The sequence below is a fragment of the Galeopterus variegatus genome, unplaced genomic scaffold, assembly GCF_000696425.1.
Source record: "Galeopterus variegatus unplaced genomic scaffold, G_variegatus-3.0.2 Scaffold201, whole genome shotgun sequence".
Taxonomy (NCBI): domain Eukaryota; kingdom Metazoa; phylum Chordata; class Mammalia; order Dermoptera; family Cynocephalidae; genus Galeopterus; species Galeopterus variegatus.
Genome location: NW_007726312.1, coordinates 652834 through 670598, shown reverse-complemented (window position 1 = coordinate 670598; position 17765 = coordinate 652834). Strand labels below are relative to the sequence as shown.

The window sequence follows — 17765 nt, the reverse complement described above, 5'->3', positions numbered from 1 at the left end:
TGGGGGGGGGGGGGGGGGGACTCTGGGACCTCAACATCTAAAATGGGGTATAATACCAAATTTTGGTCTAAACTAAAAATAAAATAATATAAAATAGGAGGGTAAATGAGAACCTGCAAGGCAGAAACCAGAAAGTGAGACTCCCTATTTGGACCTAAAGGAAAGTTTCTGAGGGAAGTGTTGATATTCAGAAGGTAAGGGCAATAATGACACATTCGTAGTTTCTGTCCAAATAGGTCCTTGGAAAGAGCCCTGACTAGATGTAAAAATGAAAAAGAATATGAGAAAGTTAAGTTGGTGAGGACAGGTTCTCACCGTGTTGAAGCGATAATAGATGAGATGCTTCAGGTCCTTGCACATGCGAATCTGTCGCATCAGCTTGTATTTGTATCGATACATGCCTGTCAGCTGTCCCACATGGGCAAATATATACTGCAATCCATCTGCCAGCTGCAACAAAATTGCCCCATCAGACTTCAAGCTTGTGCCAGCTCCATGGCCAGCACAGACTTCACTCAGCCTCCTCAGTTAGGCAGGCGCTGGGGATATCTAGCCTCACCTGGAAGGCATCCACATTGCCCAATCGATACTGTACATGACTGTCCACAACCAGCTTAGTTAAACGCAGAACTTCCCGACACAGATGGAAAGCATTCCCAAAACGAGATTTCTTTCTTTCCTGGAGAAGGTACCAAGAACAGAAAAAACATTAATGAGCAATGGCCCCACGTGGAAGTATGCCTTGCTCAGGGAGCAGAGCAAAACTAGTTGTCCATCCCTCAAGCCCAGGAGACCCTAGGGTCCAGCGCAGTTACCTTGGTGGTGAGCGTCTTGACAGGTTTGAGGTTGAAGTTGTAGTCCAGGTGCAGGTAGTTGAGGTTTTTGCGGTGAATAAGAAGGTTGAGCATGTTGTAGCCCTGGCGGCAAACCTGCAGCCCCACCTCCACCCAGTCCAGCTTTGTAGACTGAAAGAATTTGGTGGCTTTAAAGGAGCGGAACAGATATCTGGGGTGGGAATAAGGAGAAGAATGAGATTTAGTCTACTAATTATCTCTAGAACCAAAGTCTGAGCAGGGGCCCTTGGGCACCTTACCTCTTCTTTTGGGCCTTAGGGGGCCGATGCTTCAGAGCATTCAGCACATAGTATTTAAGCAGCTTCTGGTAGGAGACCCTCACTTTCACAGGCTGCCCAGCAGGACAATGCTCCCGATACCTAAGAAAACAAGCCCACGAGAGCTTGCCCCATCTCTCGTTCCAGCACTCTGGAAAAGGCAGCATGCCCACGCAGTTGGAGTCTTTTCTCCTATACTTCCACTATCATACCCTCAGGTAGAAGACTTACCAGTTCTTTACAAGGGGTATGTCCAGGGCCCGGCGGGTGCGACCAGAGCGTAGGTTGAAGGGCCGTGGGGCCCAGAGCAGGGCAATGCCATTGGCTGTGTTGTCTGTGTAGAGGGGTGTGTCCTTCAGGAAAGGCTCCACAAACTCTGGGAGCTCAAATTCCTCATCATCATCTGGCAAGGGTTCCTGGCTCTGAAAGAGGAATCCCCCAAGAGTTTAGCTACCACTGAACTAGGCAAAGACTTGAGATGAAAAGGAAACTCTCTGGGGCCAAGCACAGTGGCTACACCTGCCATGGAAACTGGGCTGCCTGACAAGAGAAGCCCTAAAGGGCCAGGGCAAAGGGGACCAAGGGATCAGAGAACAAGCCAGGGCCAACCAGGAAAGTAAGCATCATTCCTCACATCCCAACTGCTCATCACCAAAAGTCTCCCAAATGAGACCCAATACCACAGAAGGTAAAACACTACAAGCACCTCCTGCCCAAGCTCCAAACACTAGGTTTGGGGAAGGAGATCTGTTCATGTTAAGAACATAATGAAACATAGATGACCATTGAAAACATTAAGCTAAGTATAAGAAGCCAGCCACGAAAGATCATATAGTATATGATTTCCATTTACACAGAATGTCCAGAATAGACAAATCTATAAAGTAGACTAGTAGTTGCCTAAGGCAAGGGAAGTTAAGAGGAAATCGAGACTGCTAAGGGTTTCTTTTTAGCGTGATGAAAATGTTCTAAAATTGTCTGTGGAGTTGCAAAACTCTGGGAATAAACTAAAAACCACTGAACTGTACACTTTAAATGGGTGATGTGTATGGTATGTTAATTATGTCTCAATAAAAAGAACACAATAGAAACAAAATAGACTATAAAGAGTGTAATGATAAAGCCCAGATGGATAATCACAGAAAGTAAGATTATATCAATAATCTGTTTTTTTTTTTTTTTGCAGCCGGCTGGAATGGAGGTCAGAACTCATGACCTTGGTGTTATAAGGTTATGTTCTAACCAATCAATAACCTGTTTGAGCCAAATGCTGAACTCTCAAATTAGCTTATAGCTCAAGGGAACACTTAACTAGATGGAAAAAATAACTCCCTCTAGCTGAGTTTTTATCTAATAACACTTCAGCCAAGCTCAGGAAATTTCTCTTGGAAGAGCTGAGATCAAGTAACCATTCTTCTCACCTTGACTGAGTGCCTATGGGAGATTGGGTTAATCAAAGGATCAAAGTAGAAAGCTGGCAAATCAGGATCCTCAGTTTTGATGAACACAACATTAGGAGTGTGGTACCTAAAATGAAAGGAAGAGTCAGCCAAAGTTCTCCTGCCCTGGCCCAACCTAAATACCAGCCTTCTCCTTTCAAACAATTGTGCTCCAGATCTCTCACCAGGTGAGGTGGACATGGTGTGGAAGATTGTTATACAAGTAAGGAAAAGCGATCTTGTATTCAGTGCGAATAGGCTGTCGGATGATGATCTTGTTAATATCATTGAATTCATTCCAGTCTTCATCCCTAAGATACAAAATCAAGGATGAACAGACTAGTTTCTTGAGTATCAAGATTAGATTTTACTTGACCCAAGGGGCCTAAAATCCCTACCCTCTCCAACTTACTGTAGGTTGATGTCTCGAACAAGAGGTTCAAATTTGGGGCCTCCAGGAATGGCCATATTGAGCGCTTTGGAAGTAAAGAAGGCCTTCAGATCAAAAAGATAGAAGTAGTTGTCATCCACCAAGTCTGTCAGGAGCTGATTGGCCAAACGATAGAGAGTGGACATCATGGGCAGTGTAAACTGCCAGCGCTGGTAAGTGGAGCCATTCACATACCTAGGGAAAAGAAAGAGGTGCCCACATCAAATAGGCAGCTAGCCAAACCATACCACCTATTGCCCTCCCAGCACTCCTTCTGGGTTTCCAGAACTCTCACAGGAGTGATAACTCCACCCATCACTCACTTCCTGCTGTCCCTCAATGGCTGGTGGTCATAGAACCAGTCTAACACAGGGGCATCCTCCTCAGGGTCCAGCTCTAGCTGAATGGCCTCTAGTGGCTCAACATCTAGGATGTTGTCAGCATAGTCCAAGGGTGGCTCCTCATCATCAAAAGGTGGGAAACGCATCCTCTTGAAATGCCTCCTGTCTCTTTTTTCTCGACGCATCATAATCCACATTGACCTGCAAGGCAAGAATGTCACAAACAGCTTCCACCCACTGATCTCCAACTACCACCACCACCACCCACCATATTCTAGCCCTTCTCACCCCCACTGGGAGATGTAGACAGGTTCAATAACCCAGGGAATCTCATTGACGAAGGAAATGGCTCCAGTGATGTGGTACAGCACAGGAACATCCCGAATCTGCTCCCAAGGCATAGGCATGTTCTCCAGGAGCTTGAGGACTGCATGGGGCATGTACTTTAGGGCACTGCCACATTAAGAGAAGAGAAAATTATTAGAAATGACAAGGTGTTCTGCTACCTGCCCCAGGCAGAGAAGCTTCCTGGTTATCACATTACCATGTTTCACAGAAAATCCTGCCTAATAGCCCAAATTTCCAAACTTAACGCACAAGCCCTCCATGACCAGGAACCCTGCCTGCCTCCCCCTCTCTAATGTCACCTTATGCCACTCTTCCTCTTAAACTTCACAGTCCCACAATACTGGCTATCAGTCTCTAAATCATCAGCTATCCCTCAGAAGTCAGCTTTTAGGCTGTCTCACATTCTATTTGCTCTGCACCTTCCCATAAATAACAGTAATATTTTGTTGTAATCAATTGTCTCATGTCTGTCATTCCACTTTCTCCAAAAAGGAGAAAAAGGATCATTACTGCCCCTTCACTGCTATATCCCTAGCACCTAACACAGCTTTCAAAAACATATTTTTGAAATAAACAAAACTTCCACGGGCTGTCTTAGACTAGCTGATTAAGTGACTAACACTTCTGTGTCCAAATGCAACAGGGATCTGCTAAGACACTTGCACCTGTATTCACCTAGCTTAGGGACACAAAAAAACAAGAGTATAGAGACCTCATGAGTTAAATACCCCAAACCTCAGAATTCTGGTCACTGAGTAGTTACAGGCAGCCAGAATGCATAGTGTCCCACTCTGGGCTTTGACCCATTCAATGAGAGGGACATCTTATAACATCAACAGAATAAACTAAAGTGCCAGTCCTAGATCAGTGAAAGAAATCAGGGCAATCAATTGCACAACTGGAAGATCTGAAAATTTTCACAGAATCCTATTGGTTTTATCCTTTCTCCTACAACCACCAAGATGGGCTGTCAAAACAGAGTCCTGTCACAAAATGATAGAGCCTCTATCTGGGACTACAACCCATGGGACGGTGAAAAGGGAAAGGGACCAAACTCCAAATGAAATTATTCCAAGATGTTCCTTACCCCAAGTAGACCCTTTTGTCATGGCGAAACTTCCTATTGGTCATGTCTCCATGGTCTCGAATGATCTTCCTGACATGTTCTGGGGGCATGTCTTCCTTTTGAGCGTCCACAAATCCAAACTTTCGCTTTTCTGCATAGCGCTTGGCCTGCAACTGCTGCCATTTTCGGGCTACAAAAACACCTCAGTTTACAGGGCTGCACGCCCTTAGCCTAATCATTCCTACTTCCTGCCCTAGGGTAAGGTCCTGTCAGGGTGTGTGAGGGAGGAGCAGGCATCCAGCAGAAAGGAGCACTTCCTGCCAATTCTCTCTCTCCCTGTTATATTTTTTCCTTCATCGCATTTAGCACTACCTGACATTTTCGTTGCAGACCTTAAAGTTTTTTATTGTTTATCTCCATCGTTTCAATTTAAACCCTGTAAGGGGAGGAATTCTGTCTCCATAGCTATTGTGTCCCCATTGGATCAGTGCTTTTAAATAATTGGCGTTTAAAGTGACTTGAATACATTAAAAACCAAATGGGGCTAACAAGGGAGCTGCCACCTACTGATTGTCAAAACAGGGAGGAGGGGTCAACTCCCCCCCCCCTCGCGCGCACGCTCCCCCCGCCTCCCGGCCCGCGCGCGCCGCCCCGACGCTCGTTCCTCACCTTTCTCTTGCAGCTTCTCTTCCGACATGTAGTCCGGGAGCGGGGCGAGAGGGCCGGGCACCGGGTTACCCGGCCCTCGGTAAGGAAATACTCCGGCCATGCCGGGAGAATCTGAGGAGCAGCGGGTGACAAAAATTAACGAGCAACAAGGCCTACCGGAGGCGCAGTAGGAACGCGTCCGAAAACCCCGGCCTGCCGCCCCGCCTCGCTAAGAGTGCATCCCAGTCCGTCCCGGTCCAACCCTTCTGGCCGCTTAGCCTGACGCCACCACGCCCCCCGCAGCCGGGCCTTGAAAGCCCGCCACGCACCCCATAGCCACTCACACAGACGACAGCTTTGTCCGCAGCGCAATGGCGGCAAGCCTACGTCCGCTCCGCGTTCCCAACGCCGGAAAGTGCGCAACCGCGGTTCTCAGCAGTTCATCCAATAAGCGCCTGTGTGCTCAGATGGATTAGCGAGATCACCAATTAGAGTTGTATACCGCGCCGGAGGGGGCGGGACCCTAGGTGGAAAGGGTCTGACCGCGAGGAGGTGTGGTCAGAGGAGGTTCAAGCCCCGCCTCCCGCGTTTCCGAGTCTCCCTCTGGGGCGCTCTAGTAGACCCCATTTCCTTGGCTACTGGCGTCTCATCGCGACACCCTGAAGACTCCAGAGTTTTAATAAATTTGTCAAAATCGCACATCGTTTTGGGTCTATTCTCAGAAACGTAGACTTGAGATGCAGTACCAGCTCCGAGTCAATCAGTCCTTTGTTCACGCATGCATTCATTCGACCATCAATTGAGTGCCTACTATGTTCCAATGGTTGGGGATATGATAGGGAAAAAGACATGTGTGTTCACAGGGTAGCCGGAAGGCAGACAAGAACACAGGCTCTTACAATGCGGTGGAATGGGAGTTCGGGGGCAGGGCATTTACCCTGACATTGCAGGAGGAGTTAGTGAATCTGGAAAAGTAGAAGAGGCCATGGGGAACTCCGCTGGTGGGTGTCTTTTCCTCCTCCGTCTCCATTTCTCTTTTCTCTCTGTGGCAATTATTCGCCGTAGAGTGTATAGTGAACACCCTGTAGATGCTTCTTGATTGCCTCTGTCTTGCAGCCTCAGTCGCTCTTCGTCTGCTATCCTTGTTTCACTTCCCACCCCTCTTGCTCATCTTTTTTTGGGGGGGTGAGTGTGGCTGGCTGGTATGGGGATCTGAACCTTTGACCTTGGTGTTACCAACACCATGCTGTAACCAAGGGAGCTAACCAGCTAGCCCCTCTTGCTCAACCTTTATGACTGTTTCTGTCAGCAACTTTGAATATGACTCAGTCAACATATAAGTTTGTTCAAACTCCCACCAAGTATATTGCGGAGGATGCAGAGGAATTGTAGCCCATACAGCCACTCAACCTAGTCTGGAATTTAGGACCCAAAGGTAAAATAATTAGAGAAAAACGCAAGGGAGAGCCCAGGCAAGGGCTGGCTGGTGCAGAGGTTCATACAGTCAAAGAACGGAGAGGAGAATTCAAAATTTCATGGAGACGGGTGAATGTAAAGGATTTGATAAGGGTAAAGGAAGGGGAAGGAATAAGGAATGTCAAGTGTTGGAAACTGCTAGAGTTACAATTTAGAACAAAACATGGCATGCTCTAAAAATCAACATGGCTGTGGAAGAAAGTCCAGCAGCATCAGCATCTCCATTGTCGTCAATGTAGTGAAGTCCTTACCACCTGTATAAGGTTTTCTATGTGCCAGATATTGCTCTAAGCCCTGGTGAAATCCTAACATGATCTGTAATTTCTTAGTAACATTCAACCAATGTCACTTTCCTGGTTTGATTGCTGTACTATGGTTATGTAAGAATTTCTCAAGCTGGGCAAAGTTTACACAGGAATTCTCTGTACTTTTCTAAACAGCATTACTGAGATATAATTTCCATTTCATGAAGTTCACTTGTTTAAAGTGTACAATTCAATGATTTTTAGTATATTTACAGAGTTGTACAATTACTACCACTATTTAGTTCCAGAATATTTTCATCCCATAAAGATGCCTTGTACCTACTGGCACTCATTGCCCATTTCCTCCCACCTCCTTATTCCTTAGCCCTAGGCAACTACCAACCTATTTTCTGTCTCAATAGATTCACCTGTTCTCAACATTTCATATAAATGGTATCATAGAATAGTGTATGGTCGTTTGTTACTGGTTTCTTTTACTTAGCATAACTTTTTGAGGTTCATGCTTGTTGTAACATGTATATCTTCTTTGGAGAAATGTCTCTTCATATCCTTTGCCCATTTTAAAATTGGTTGTCCTGTTATTATTATAGGTGTTCTTTATATATTCTACATACAAGTCCTTCATCAGATATATGATTTGCAAAACTTTTCTCCCATTCTGTATGTTATCTTTTCACTTTCTTTTTTCTTTCTTTTTTTTTTAAAGATGACCAGTAAGGAGATCTTAACCCTTGACTTGGTGTCAGCACCACACTCACCAGAGAGCTAACCAGCCATCCCTATATGGGATTGGAACCCATGGCCTTGGTGTTATCAGCACCACACTCTCCCGAGTGAGCCATGGGCTGGCCCCATCTTTTCACTTTCTTGATGATGTCCTTTGAAGCACAAACGTTTCTAACTTGGATAAGGTGCAACTTGTCAATCTACTCTTTAATCACTTATGATTTTGGTGTCAGATCTTAGAAATCATTGCCTAACTCAAGTCAGAAAGAGGTACTCTTATGTTTTCTTCTACAATTTTCATAGGTTTAGCTCTTACTTGTAGGTCTAAGATTCACATTGAGTTAATTTTTGTGTATGGTGTGAGGGAGGGGTCCAAATTTTTTTTGTATGTAGATATCTGTTGACCAGCAACATTTGTTGAAAAGACTATTATTTCTCCTTAAATTGTCTTGTCTCCTTCACCAAAAATTGAACTGACCATTTATTTGTTTTGAAACTCTCAATTCTATTTCATTTGTCTATGTGTTTTTCTTTATGGTTTCTGTGCTATTTTTACAACTTTCATGTGAGTCTCAGATTATTTCAACATAAAAAGTTAATAAAGAAATAAGCTCAGTTAATCATGAAAACAATCTTACAAAGTAGGTACTATTATTATTCCCATTTTACTTATGAGAAACCCAGGATCAAAAAGGTTGAGTGCTTTGGGTCACATGGATAATCACATGAACTATGTGCCAGCTTCTCTCCAACAACTTTAAATCCATTCGTTCCTTTAACTGTCATAATAATTTAGTGAGGTAGGTACTATTATTGGCCTCATATCATAGATGAGGAAACTGAAGCTCGGAGAAGCTGAGCCACTTGCTCAAGGCCCCACAGACAGTAAATCATGGAGTCTCCATCCCATGCCAAGCAACTGTCTCAGAGCTCATGTTCTTAACCATGCTGCTATGCTGCTATCATCTTCTATATCCATGCTAAGAAGCATAGATGATGTTGGATGGGAAAATTTGAACCAAATTATAAGTGATCTTGAATTCCAAGCAGAGTTTTGACCTTATCTTATTTGCCACTAATTTCCAAGCTTTTATAAAGCCAGAATATAATTGTGTAAATGAATTTACAAATGAAGAACTAAGGCTTAAAGAATTGGGAGCTTCTCTTAAGGTCTCTTTAGAGACCTCAAATGATCTCTTTCTGTTCAGGAAAAGATCTGAACAGAAAATATTATCTGCCATTATTATGAGCCATTCATTGCAGCCAAACTGGTTTTCTCATTGTCTGAGGAGTGTAAAACAGGACTTGGAGTTGACTGTAGGTCATACAAATGAAGGTGACCTCTGGCTCGTAATCCACAAGTGGCAAGCCAGGAGCTCAGGCAGGAGGCTGAAACATCAGACTAAAGATGATCCTAAAGCCATGAGAAGGAGTGAACTCACTGAAGAAAAAATAAGGGAAAAGCAAAGGAGGAAGTCTTGAGGCACACACAGTCAGGGACAGGAGGAGACCAGGAAAAGCCAGGGAAGGAACAGCTGGAGAGGTTGGGAGAGGCCCACAGAAAGGAAGAGCTTCAAGAAAAGGAAGGCCTCTGCCCTGTTAGATGCTACAAGAGGTAGAGAAAGACTGAGAAAGCCATGAGCTTGGCAAGAAAGAATTCTCCAACCTATAAGAGCAGCTTCAGAAAAGTAACAGGAGAGGAAGGTTCCAGGTTGCCTCTCCAGGAGTGTCATGAAGCAATGGAGGCAATAGACCACTCATTTGAAAATTTAGGCGTAAAAGAAAGGCAAGAATTTGGACAGGAACAAGAGGGTTAAGAGAAATTCAGATGAGAAAGAAAGTAGATTAGATTCATAGACCAGCAGGGACATCAAACATTATCTTGTCCAAATTCCCATTCAATGCAGAAAGTCTTTCCAAAGCATACATGCCCCTAAAGATTTCCTTCTACAAAGATTTAGGCACATCCAGGCCAGCGGCAGAGGCCAGCCCGACACCTGGGGGTCCCTGGGAGAAGAGGGCCGGGACATCCCTGCCCCTCCCTGCAACCGGATCCTAGAATGTACTTATTAACCATGTGTATTCCTTCGGTGTGTGATGTATCTGCTCATGTCCTTCACCAAATTTCAGCTTAGATTTTTCTAATTCTTTTTTTTTTTTTTAAAAAGATGACCGGTAAGGGGATCTTAACCCTTGACTTGGTGTTGTCAGCACCATGCTCACCCAGTGAGCAACTGGCCATCCCTATATTGGATCCGAACCCGTGGCCTTGGTGTTATCAGCACCACACTCTCCCGAGTGAGCCACAGGCTGGCCCTTCTAATTCATTTTTAAGAGTTCTTTTTGCAATAAGCATATTAATCTTTGTTTGTTTAAAAAAAGAAAAAGTAGGGGCCGGCCCGGTGGCGCACTGGATAGTGTGCCGCTTGGGAAGCGCGGCGGCGCTCCCGCCCGAGGGTTCAGATCCCGCGTACAGACCGGTTCCCGCTCACTGGCTGAGCGAGGCGCGGGAGCAACACCGAGGTTTGCAATCCCGTTGCCGGTCCCCGGTCCGGTACGGGGGCAACACTGAGGGTTGCGATCCGTTGCCGGACACGGAAAAAAGACAAAAAAAAAATAAAAAAATAAAAAATAAAATAAAATAAAATAAAAAAAGAAAAAGTAGAGAATAGAATAATAGTTACCAGAGGCTGGGAGAGGTGGGAGTCAGAGGGAAGATAAGGGGTGAACTAATGGGGACAAAACTATGTTACCTACTGTAAGTGAATCATTGTGCAAGATGCACATATATTGAAACAACACACCGTACCACCCCCAAAATAAATATAAATAAAATCGAGTTAAGACACACACACACAAAAAGCAAAATTTGGCAAAGAAAGATTTAATGTACACTTGTCAGGTGCCAAAATACAGAGGAGAGCAGACCAGACCTAGGCTCTATCTGTTGGAAGGTTGTATTCTACATGCAGCAATGAACATTGAATATCTAGTTGTATAATTAATGTTTTTAGTTTTTGTTTTTACAAAGTTATATAGTTTCATAGAATTTGTTACAAAGAACAGTAGCTTACTCTTCCTCCTCCCCAAAAGAAACCACTTTCACTAATTTTAGCCGATTATTTTGGTATTTATTTCCATATTACATTTCAATTTATTTCCATATTCGGCATATTATTTCCAAGTAATAAGCTTGTATTGCTATTTTTTGACTTTTCACTTTTAGGCATTATCTACTCACCTTTCCCTATAGAAAATGGAGATCCAGGGCTGGCTGGTTAGCTCAGCTGTTTAGAGCATGGTATTATAACACCAAGGTCAAGGGTTCGGATCCCTTTACCAGCCAGCCCCCCAAAAAAGAAAATAGAGACCCAATTCACTCCCTAGCCTCCCGTATACATGCACACCCTTCCCAATACCCTCTCTTCCCACTATGGTTATTTTGTAATTTTGATGAGATTAAAAGTCCATGTGATGGAGTTTGGATGTGTTGTCCCCTCCAAATCTCATGCCGAAATTTGATCCCCAGAGTGGCAGTGTGGGAAACTGATTGAGTCATGGGGGCGAATCCCTCATGAATGGATTAATGCTCTCCCTGGGGGAAGGGGGATTAATGAGTGAGATCTCGGCTTTATTAGTTCCCGCGAGAGCTGGTTGTTCAATAGACCCTGGCACCTTCTCTCTCTCTCTTGCTTCCTCTCACCATGTGATCTGCTTGTATGTGCCACTTTCCACCATGAGTAAAGCAGCCTGAGGCCCGTGCCAGATGCAGCTGTCCCAGAATCGTAAGCCAAATAAACCTCTTTTCCTTATAAATTACCCAGTCTCAGGTATTTCTGTTATAGCAGCACAAAATGGACTAAAAGACCATGTTTGCATAAATTGCTTGCAATAATAATATCTCACCCTTATATAGCATTTACTCTGTGTCAGGCACTGTTCTAAGAACATTACACATATGAATTCATTTAATTCTCACAATAATTCTGTTTTTGTCATTCTAGTGCACTGATGGGGTCCCTGGGGCACAGAGGTCAAATAACTTGCCCAAGACCACACAGCTAATAAGTGGCAGATCTGGGATTTAAATCCAAGTGATCATGGGCCGGCCCCGTGGCTCACTCGGGAGAGTGCGGTGCTGACAACACCAAGGCCACGGGTTCGGATCCTATATAGGGATGGCCGGTTTGCTCACTGGGTGAGCGTGGTGCTGACAACACCAAGGCCACGGGTTCGGATCCTATATAGGGATGGCCGGTTTGCTCACTGGGTGAGCGTGGTGCTGACAACACCAAGTCAAGGGTTAAGATCCCCTTACCGGTCATCTTTTAAAAAAATAAATAAATAAATCCAAGTGATCTTAGCCACTTTACTATAATATCTTTCTGTACAAATGGAATCCATGGATTCACAGCTCATTCATGTAGTAAACTATGATTACATTCCTTCCCTAAACGTTGTTTTGCCTGTAATTAATAGCTGTATTTTCTTAGTTTTCTATGGACTCATTGCCAATTACTCCTGGTTCTTAACTAGTTTTTAATTCTTTTAAAAAATGTTCAGACACATTAGGTGGTTTATTGATTTCACCCCCCTTTCTCCCCACACCCCACAAAAAAGTATTTCCTGGAGCTTCCTGACCTGTAGCAGTGTGTACCAGTTTCCTTCTCTGTTTGGTATACAGCTTCTTCCTAGAACCCCCCTTCACCATCTTCTGGGAAGTCTCTTTCTTCTCTTCTGTGCTGACTCTCCTGCTTTCTGGATCTGTGTCTTCCTCTTTCTTGGCGATCTCTGAAAAGGGTGCATGGAAGATAAATTTGTTTGAGATTTTGCATGTCTGATAATATCTTTATTCAACACTTACACTTGATTGATAGTTGGCTAGGAATCAGATTCTTGTTTGAAATGACTTCCCTTCAGATTTTTGGTGGCATTGCTCCATTGCCTTTTAGTTTCCAGTGTGGTGTTAAGAAGGCCAAAGTCATTTCAATACTAGATATTTGTATATAACTTTTCCCTCCCCTCTGGAACATTAACCTCAGCATTCTAAAATTTCACTATGTTTGGTTTTTTTTTTTTTTTTTTTTTTGGAGCATAGTTGGTTGTACGTGTCTGTGGGATACAGCATTGAATATCAATACCAGTGTGCAATATGTGATGTTCAAATCAGGATAATTAATATATTCCTCATTATACAATGTAATCAATTTTCGTGGGCCTTTACCAATTCCTCCTTTTCCCTCCACTTCTCTCCCTTTCCTACCCATGGCAACCTCAGTTCTGTCCTACTATGGTGTTGCTTGATGTGCATCTATTTTCTTTCACTGTTCTGGGCATTTCATGAACACTTTGATCATTCCGGGCATTTCATGAACACTTCAGTCTGGCAATTCATGTCCTTCGGTTTTGAGAAATTTTAGTTCTTTATTTCTTTATGTATGGGCAGCTGGCCGGTAAGGGGATCTGAACCCTTGACCTTGGTGTTATCAACACCACACTCTAACCAACTGATATTTCATAATTTAATTGATGATTTCCTTTCCTTTTGTTTCTCAGTTTTCTCTTTCTGGGTCTCCTGTTATTGTGATGTTGGGTCTCCAGGATTGGTTCCATGATCATCTCATCTTTTCTCTTGTAATTCTATCATTGTCATTTTACTCTTCTTTCTGAGAGATTTTTTTTCTTTTTTCTTTTCTTTTTTTTTGTGTGTGGCTGCTCAGTATGGGGACCCAAACCTTTGACTTTGGTGTTATAACGCAGTGCTCTAAGTAACTGAGCTAAACAGCCAACCCCTGGGAGGTTTTTTCAACTTTATCTTCCAACTCTTTCATGAATTTTTTTTTTTTTAATATTTCTAGTATCACACTTTTAATTTCCAAGTACTCAGAATTTCTTCCGAATGCTTCTTTTGGTGGTATCATGTCCTTGTTTCATGTTTGCAATATATTCCCTTGTCTCTCTGAGGAAAATAATAAGAGCTTTTCTGAAGTTTTATTCCCCATGCATAGTCTTTGCTTTGTCTGTGTTTTTCTGTTTTTATTTTTTTCTATTTATTTCATGTTAGGGGCTTTCCTCAAATGCCCATAATTGGTTTTCAGTTAAAGTTGTAATAAGTGCTTCCAATGAGAAGTACAGAGAGATTTGGCCTAATTGTGGGGAGAGGGTCAGGGAAGTTTCTTTGGAGAAAGAGATGTTGGAAATGAGCACTAAAGAATGAGAATGGGGCTGGCTGGTTAGCTCAGTTAGTGAGAGTGCAGTGCTGATAACACCAAGGTCATGGGTTTGGATCTCTATACCAGCCAGTTACCAAAAAAAAAAAAAAGAAGAAGAGGAAGAAGAAGAAAGAAAGAAAAATGCTTTTTCTAAAAAAAAAAAAAAAAAAAAAGAATGAGAATAAGAAAAGGGAGCAGAGTAGGAGGAGAGGAAAGCCAAACAGGCATTCAGCACTGCCTTTACAAGACCCCAAGAAAGGAACAAGCATGGCATGTTTAATAAACTGAATAAGTTCACACAAACAGTGAAGAAGAAAGCACCATGAGTCTGGAGAGTAGACTAGGGGGGACCATTCACAACCCTACAGGTCATATAGTCAGTCCTCTGTATTCACAGGTTCCACATTCTGCAAATACTGTATTTTTTTTTTTTTTTTGGTGGCTGGCCAGTACAGGGATCCGAACCCTTGACCTTGGTGTTACAAGGCAGCACTCTAACCAGCTGAGCTAACCAGCCAGCCCAAATACTGTATTTTGGATCCACTGTTGGTTGAATTCATGGGATGTGTGCATACGGAGGTCCCGCTATATTGAGTTCTGCCTTTATCATAAGAAGGAGGAGGGGGCGGGCCAGTTAGACCTGTTGGTTACACCAAGGCCAAGGGTTCGGATCCCCATACCAGCCAGCTGCCAGAGAGAGAGAGAGAGAGAGAGAGAGAGAGAGAGAGAGAGAGAGAGGAGCCACTAGATAGTATCAAGCAGGGAAATGACATGATCAGATTTTCATTTTAACAATCACAGACTGGCTGGTCTGTGGAGAATAGCTATGAGGTCATCATTATGTCAACCAGGTTAGAGATGAAGGTGATTTACACCAGGATGGGACAGTAAAGAGGGAAAGGAATGGGTGAATGTGAAAGCCATTCTGAACCTGCTGATTAACTGGATGTGTGTGTATGGAGTTGGAAGTAGGGTGGCATAGCTCTAGAATGATTCCTAAGTCCTGACTCACAAAATGAATTGATGGTGGTACTATATACAGACTGGGAGAATACTAGAAAGGGTGCAGTTTGGGGAGGGAAGATCCTGAGTCAGGTTCTGGACAATTCCTTGGATGTCAGAAGGCAACATCAAGTCAGAATCCCATCCTCTATACATTGGCTCTTTGTTCTCAGGCTATTGGTCCTTGGATGACCTGTTTCTACCTCCGTCACCTCTGATTTTCCCCCTCTAAATGACTCCTACTTCTCAATTTCCCACTTTAACAAAATCCTGATTGCAGGGTCCCTGGGGCCAGAGTTCTGGCACATTTGCTCTCTATTATACCTTGTGCTATGTGCTTGGCACACAGGAGGCCCTTTACAAATATTTGCTGAAAGGGGAATAAAGAAAAGTGAAGTGTGCCAGTGATAAAATGGAGCCACAGAATAAAATGGCACATCTTTCTTAGATTGTAAAACTGACAGTTTCACTTGACATTTTGTTAAAAACACTTAAAAATCAAGTATTGTAACTTTTAAGTGATTTCAAATGGTATTTTATATTAAAAAAAGTAGATTTTGAAGCAGAATGCAAAGTTCATAGGAATTTTTAAGATTCAACATATGTCAAAGAAATGCTACCGTAGCTGCCCTAGACTGTGCCCCTGTGTCCCTCCCCCCATCTCTTCCATCTCTCCAGCGCCCACTCTTGCTTGTTTTCAGGGAGGAAGTGTTTGGATTCTACAAAGAATCAGGGTTGGGGGAGGAAGGGCAGGAGCTTGAAGAAAATGATGTTTGGACAAGCTGCTAAGGGTAGCAGTTGAATAGCTAGGTAGCAGCACAGGTCTGAATCAAAGCAACAGCAGAAATTTGCAGTACCCCAATTCTGCAGGCTTCTCTGTCCTCCTTTAGCAGTGCCCTGACGTGAGATTTGGAGCACAGAGAGCTGCCATGCTGGTCTCGGCCTCCAGGATTAGCAATGCCAACCAATGAAGGTCAAGGACGTGAAGGAGTCCTCTTAAGGCCACAGGCAGGCAAGCCAGAGTGAGGGGGCAAAGCTCAACCCAGTAAAATTATTTATTATATCTAGAATGCCAGACACTACCCCAGTGTCTGTTTTTGGGGGGGCAGGTGACGGTAGGCAGGGAGCCCTTTGTAGTGTCTCCCATATTGCACAACATGAATGACCTCCCATTCTTCTACTCCCGAAGCCTCTATGACTTGCCTCCTTATCTCTGTAGAAGGAGCATACTCAGTCTGAGAATCATTTCTGTATGCAGGTCCTGCAGATGGTATGGCAAATGGAGTGTTGGCCCCACCAGATTAGAGGCAGGGAAAGAACATGTTCCATAGTACCTAGTTAAGTGGTATCCGTGTCTGCAGAGGAAAGCTGAAATGAACTTCTGCCCTGCACAGTTGCTGCATTCCTGAAAAGTGCAGAAATCAATACTGGGTGAATTGAAGTCTGGCTTTCAAACTGAAACATCCTGACTTATAAATACAACTTCAGAGGCAATTTATCTGACTTGATTGATCTTTAGTTGTCACCTGGCTCCTACCCTTTCTACCTTGAAGTGTCTCCATCCTCAGCTTTTCTACAAAGAAAGAGGCCATAGAGTATAAAAAGGAGCCTTCGATCAAAGACCTGGATTTTAATTCTGGCTGTGCTACAAACTAGCTGGATATGCTTGGATAAGTCACTTAACTTGCCTAGGCTTCAGTTCTCTGCAAAATGAAATGGTGAGAATGGATAGTCTTGAAGGTGATGTGTTAATTAGGACTCACTGTTACAAGTGAAAACTCAACTCACACTCACCTAAGCAGATCTGGGAGCTTTTTTGACTCATGTAACTGAATGGCGCTGAACGGTACAGGAGCTTGATCCAGATAACTCAAATTATGCTAGAAATCACTCTCCATCTTTTGAGTCTTCTTTTTCTGTGTTGGCTTCATGTTCAGGGAAGCTCTCTTACATCCTACTGGCTTATCATGGTCAGCACACATAGAGTGCATTTTAGCCAAAAGTTCCAGAAGAAGTCAAGGCACTGAGGCTCAGTCTTTCCTTACATCATGAGCTCAATTCAGCAAAAGAGGATATGGTGTTCTGATTGACTAGGCCTGAGTCACATGCCAGGGCAGGGGGCAGGGTGGGCAGTGAGAGAGGGGTGGTTTTCAAAAGAAAATCCTTACACTGCAGGGCAGGCAAAATTAGCAAATGTCAGCCACAGGTAGCATGACAGAAAAAACATATGAATTTAATTCCAGGTCCTGTCACTAACTAGGTAAAAAACCCTGAGTAAATTACTCAACCTCTCTAAACATCGTTTTTTCATCTAAGTGATGGATGAATCTTTGTTTTGTGGTGTTAAATGTGACAATTTATAAAAGTTGCCTGACATGGTAGAAGCACAATGAATGTTCAGCCAGGGATGCTATGACTTCAAGTTAATGATCATAAACAAACATTTAATTTCAACACAGGAGCTCCTTTTTAAATAGTAACTTTTCTCACACAGTTTCTTGCAGAATAAGAACTCCTAATTTTCAGGCTGACAAGTCCAGATTTTTTTTTTTTTTTTTAAATGACCGGTAAGGGCCGGCCCGTGGCTCACTCGGTAGAGTGCGGTGCTGATAACACCAAGTCAAGGGTTAAGATCCCCTTACCGGTCATCTTTAAAAAAAAAAAAAAGACCGGTAAGGGGATCTTAACCCTTGACTTGGT

At 43.5% G+C, this 17765-nt stretch overlaps 1 protein-coding gene across 1 annotated transcript in view; it reads right to left on the bottom strand.

Annotated features, from left to right (window-relative positions):
- The window catches only part of PRPF8 (pre-mRNA processing factor 8), a 31332-nt gene extending 25555 nt beyond the window's left edge, over positions 1-5777 (bottom strand). The window contains exons 1-13 of the mRNA XM_008565706.1: positions 5728-5777; positions 5405-5515; positions 4757-4925; positions 3610-3774; positions 3304-3522; positions 2963-3175; positions 2736-2861; positions 2533-2638; positions 1343-1533; positions 1094-1213; positions 816-1005; positions 560-679; positions 316-450 (exon numbers count right to left, since the gene is read on the bottom strand). Coding sequence (XP_008563928.1) covers positions 316-450; positions 560-679; positions 816-1005; positions 1094-1213; positions 1343-1533; positions 2533-2638; positions 2736-2861; positions 2963-3175; positions 3304-3522; positions 3610-3774; positions 4757-4925; positions 5405-5504 — 1854 coding nt within the window. The 5' untranslated portion in view covers positions 5505-5515; positions 5728-5777. The remainder of the gene's footprint in view (positions 1-315; positions 451-559; positions 680-815; positions 1006-1093; positions 1214-1342; positions 1534-2532; positions 2639-2735; positions 2862-2962; positions 3176-3303; positions 3523-3609; positions 3775-4756; positions 4926-5404; positions 5516-5727) is intronic.
- Between the last annotated feature and the right edge of the window lie 11988 nt (positions 5778-17765).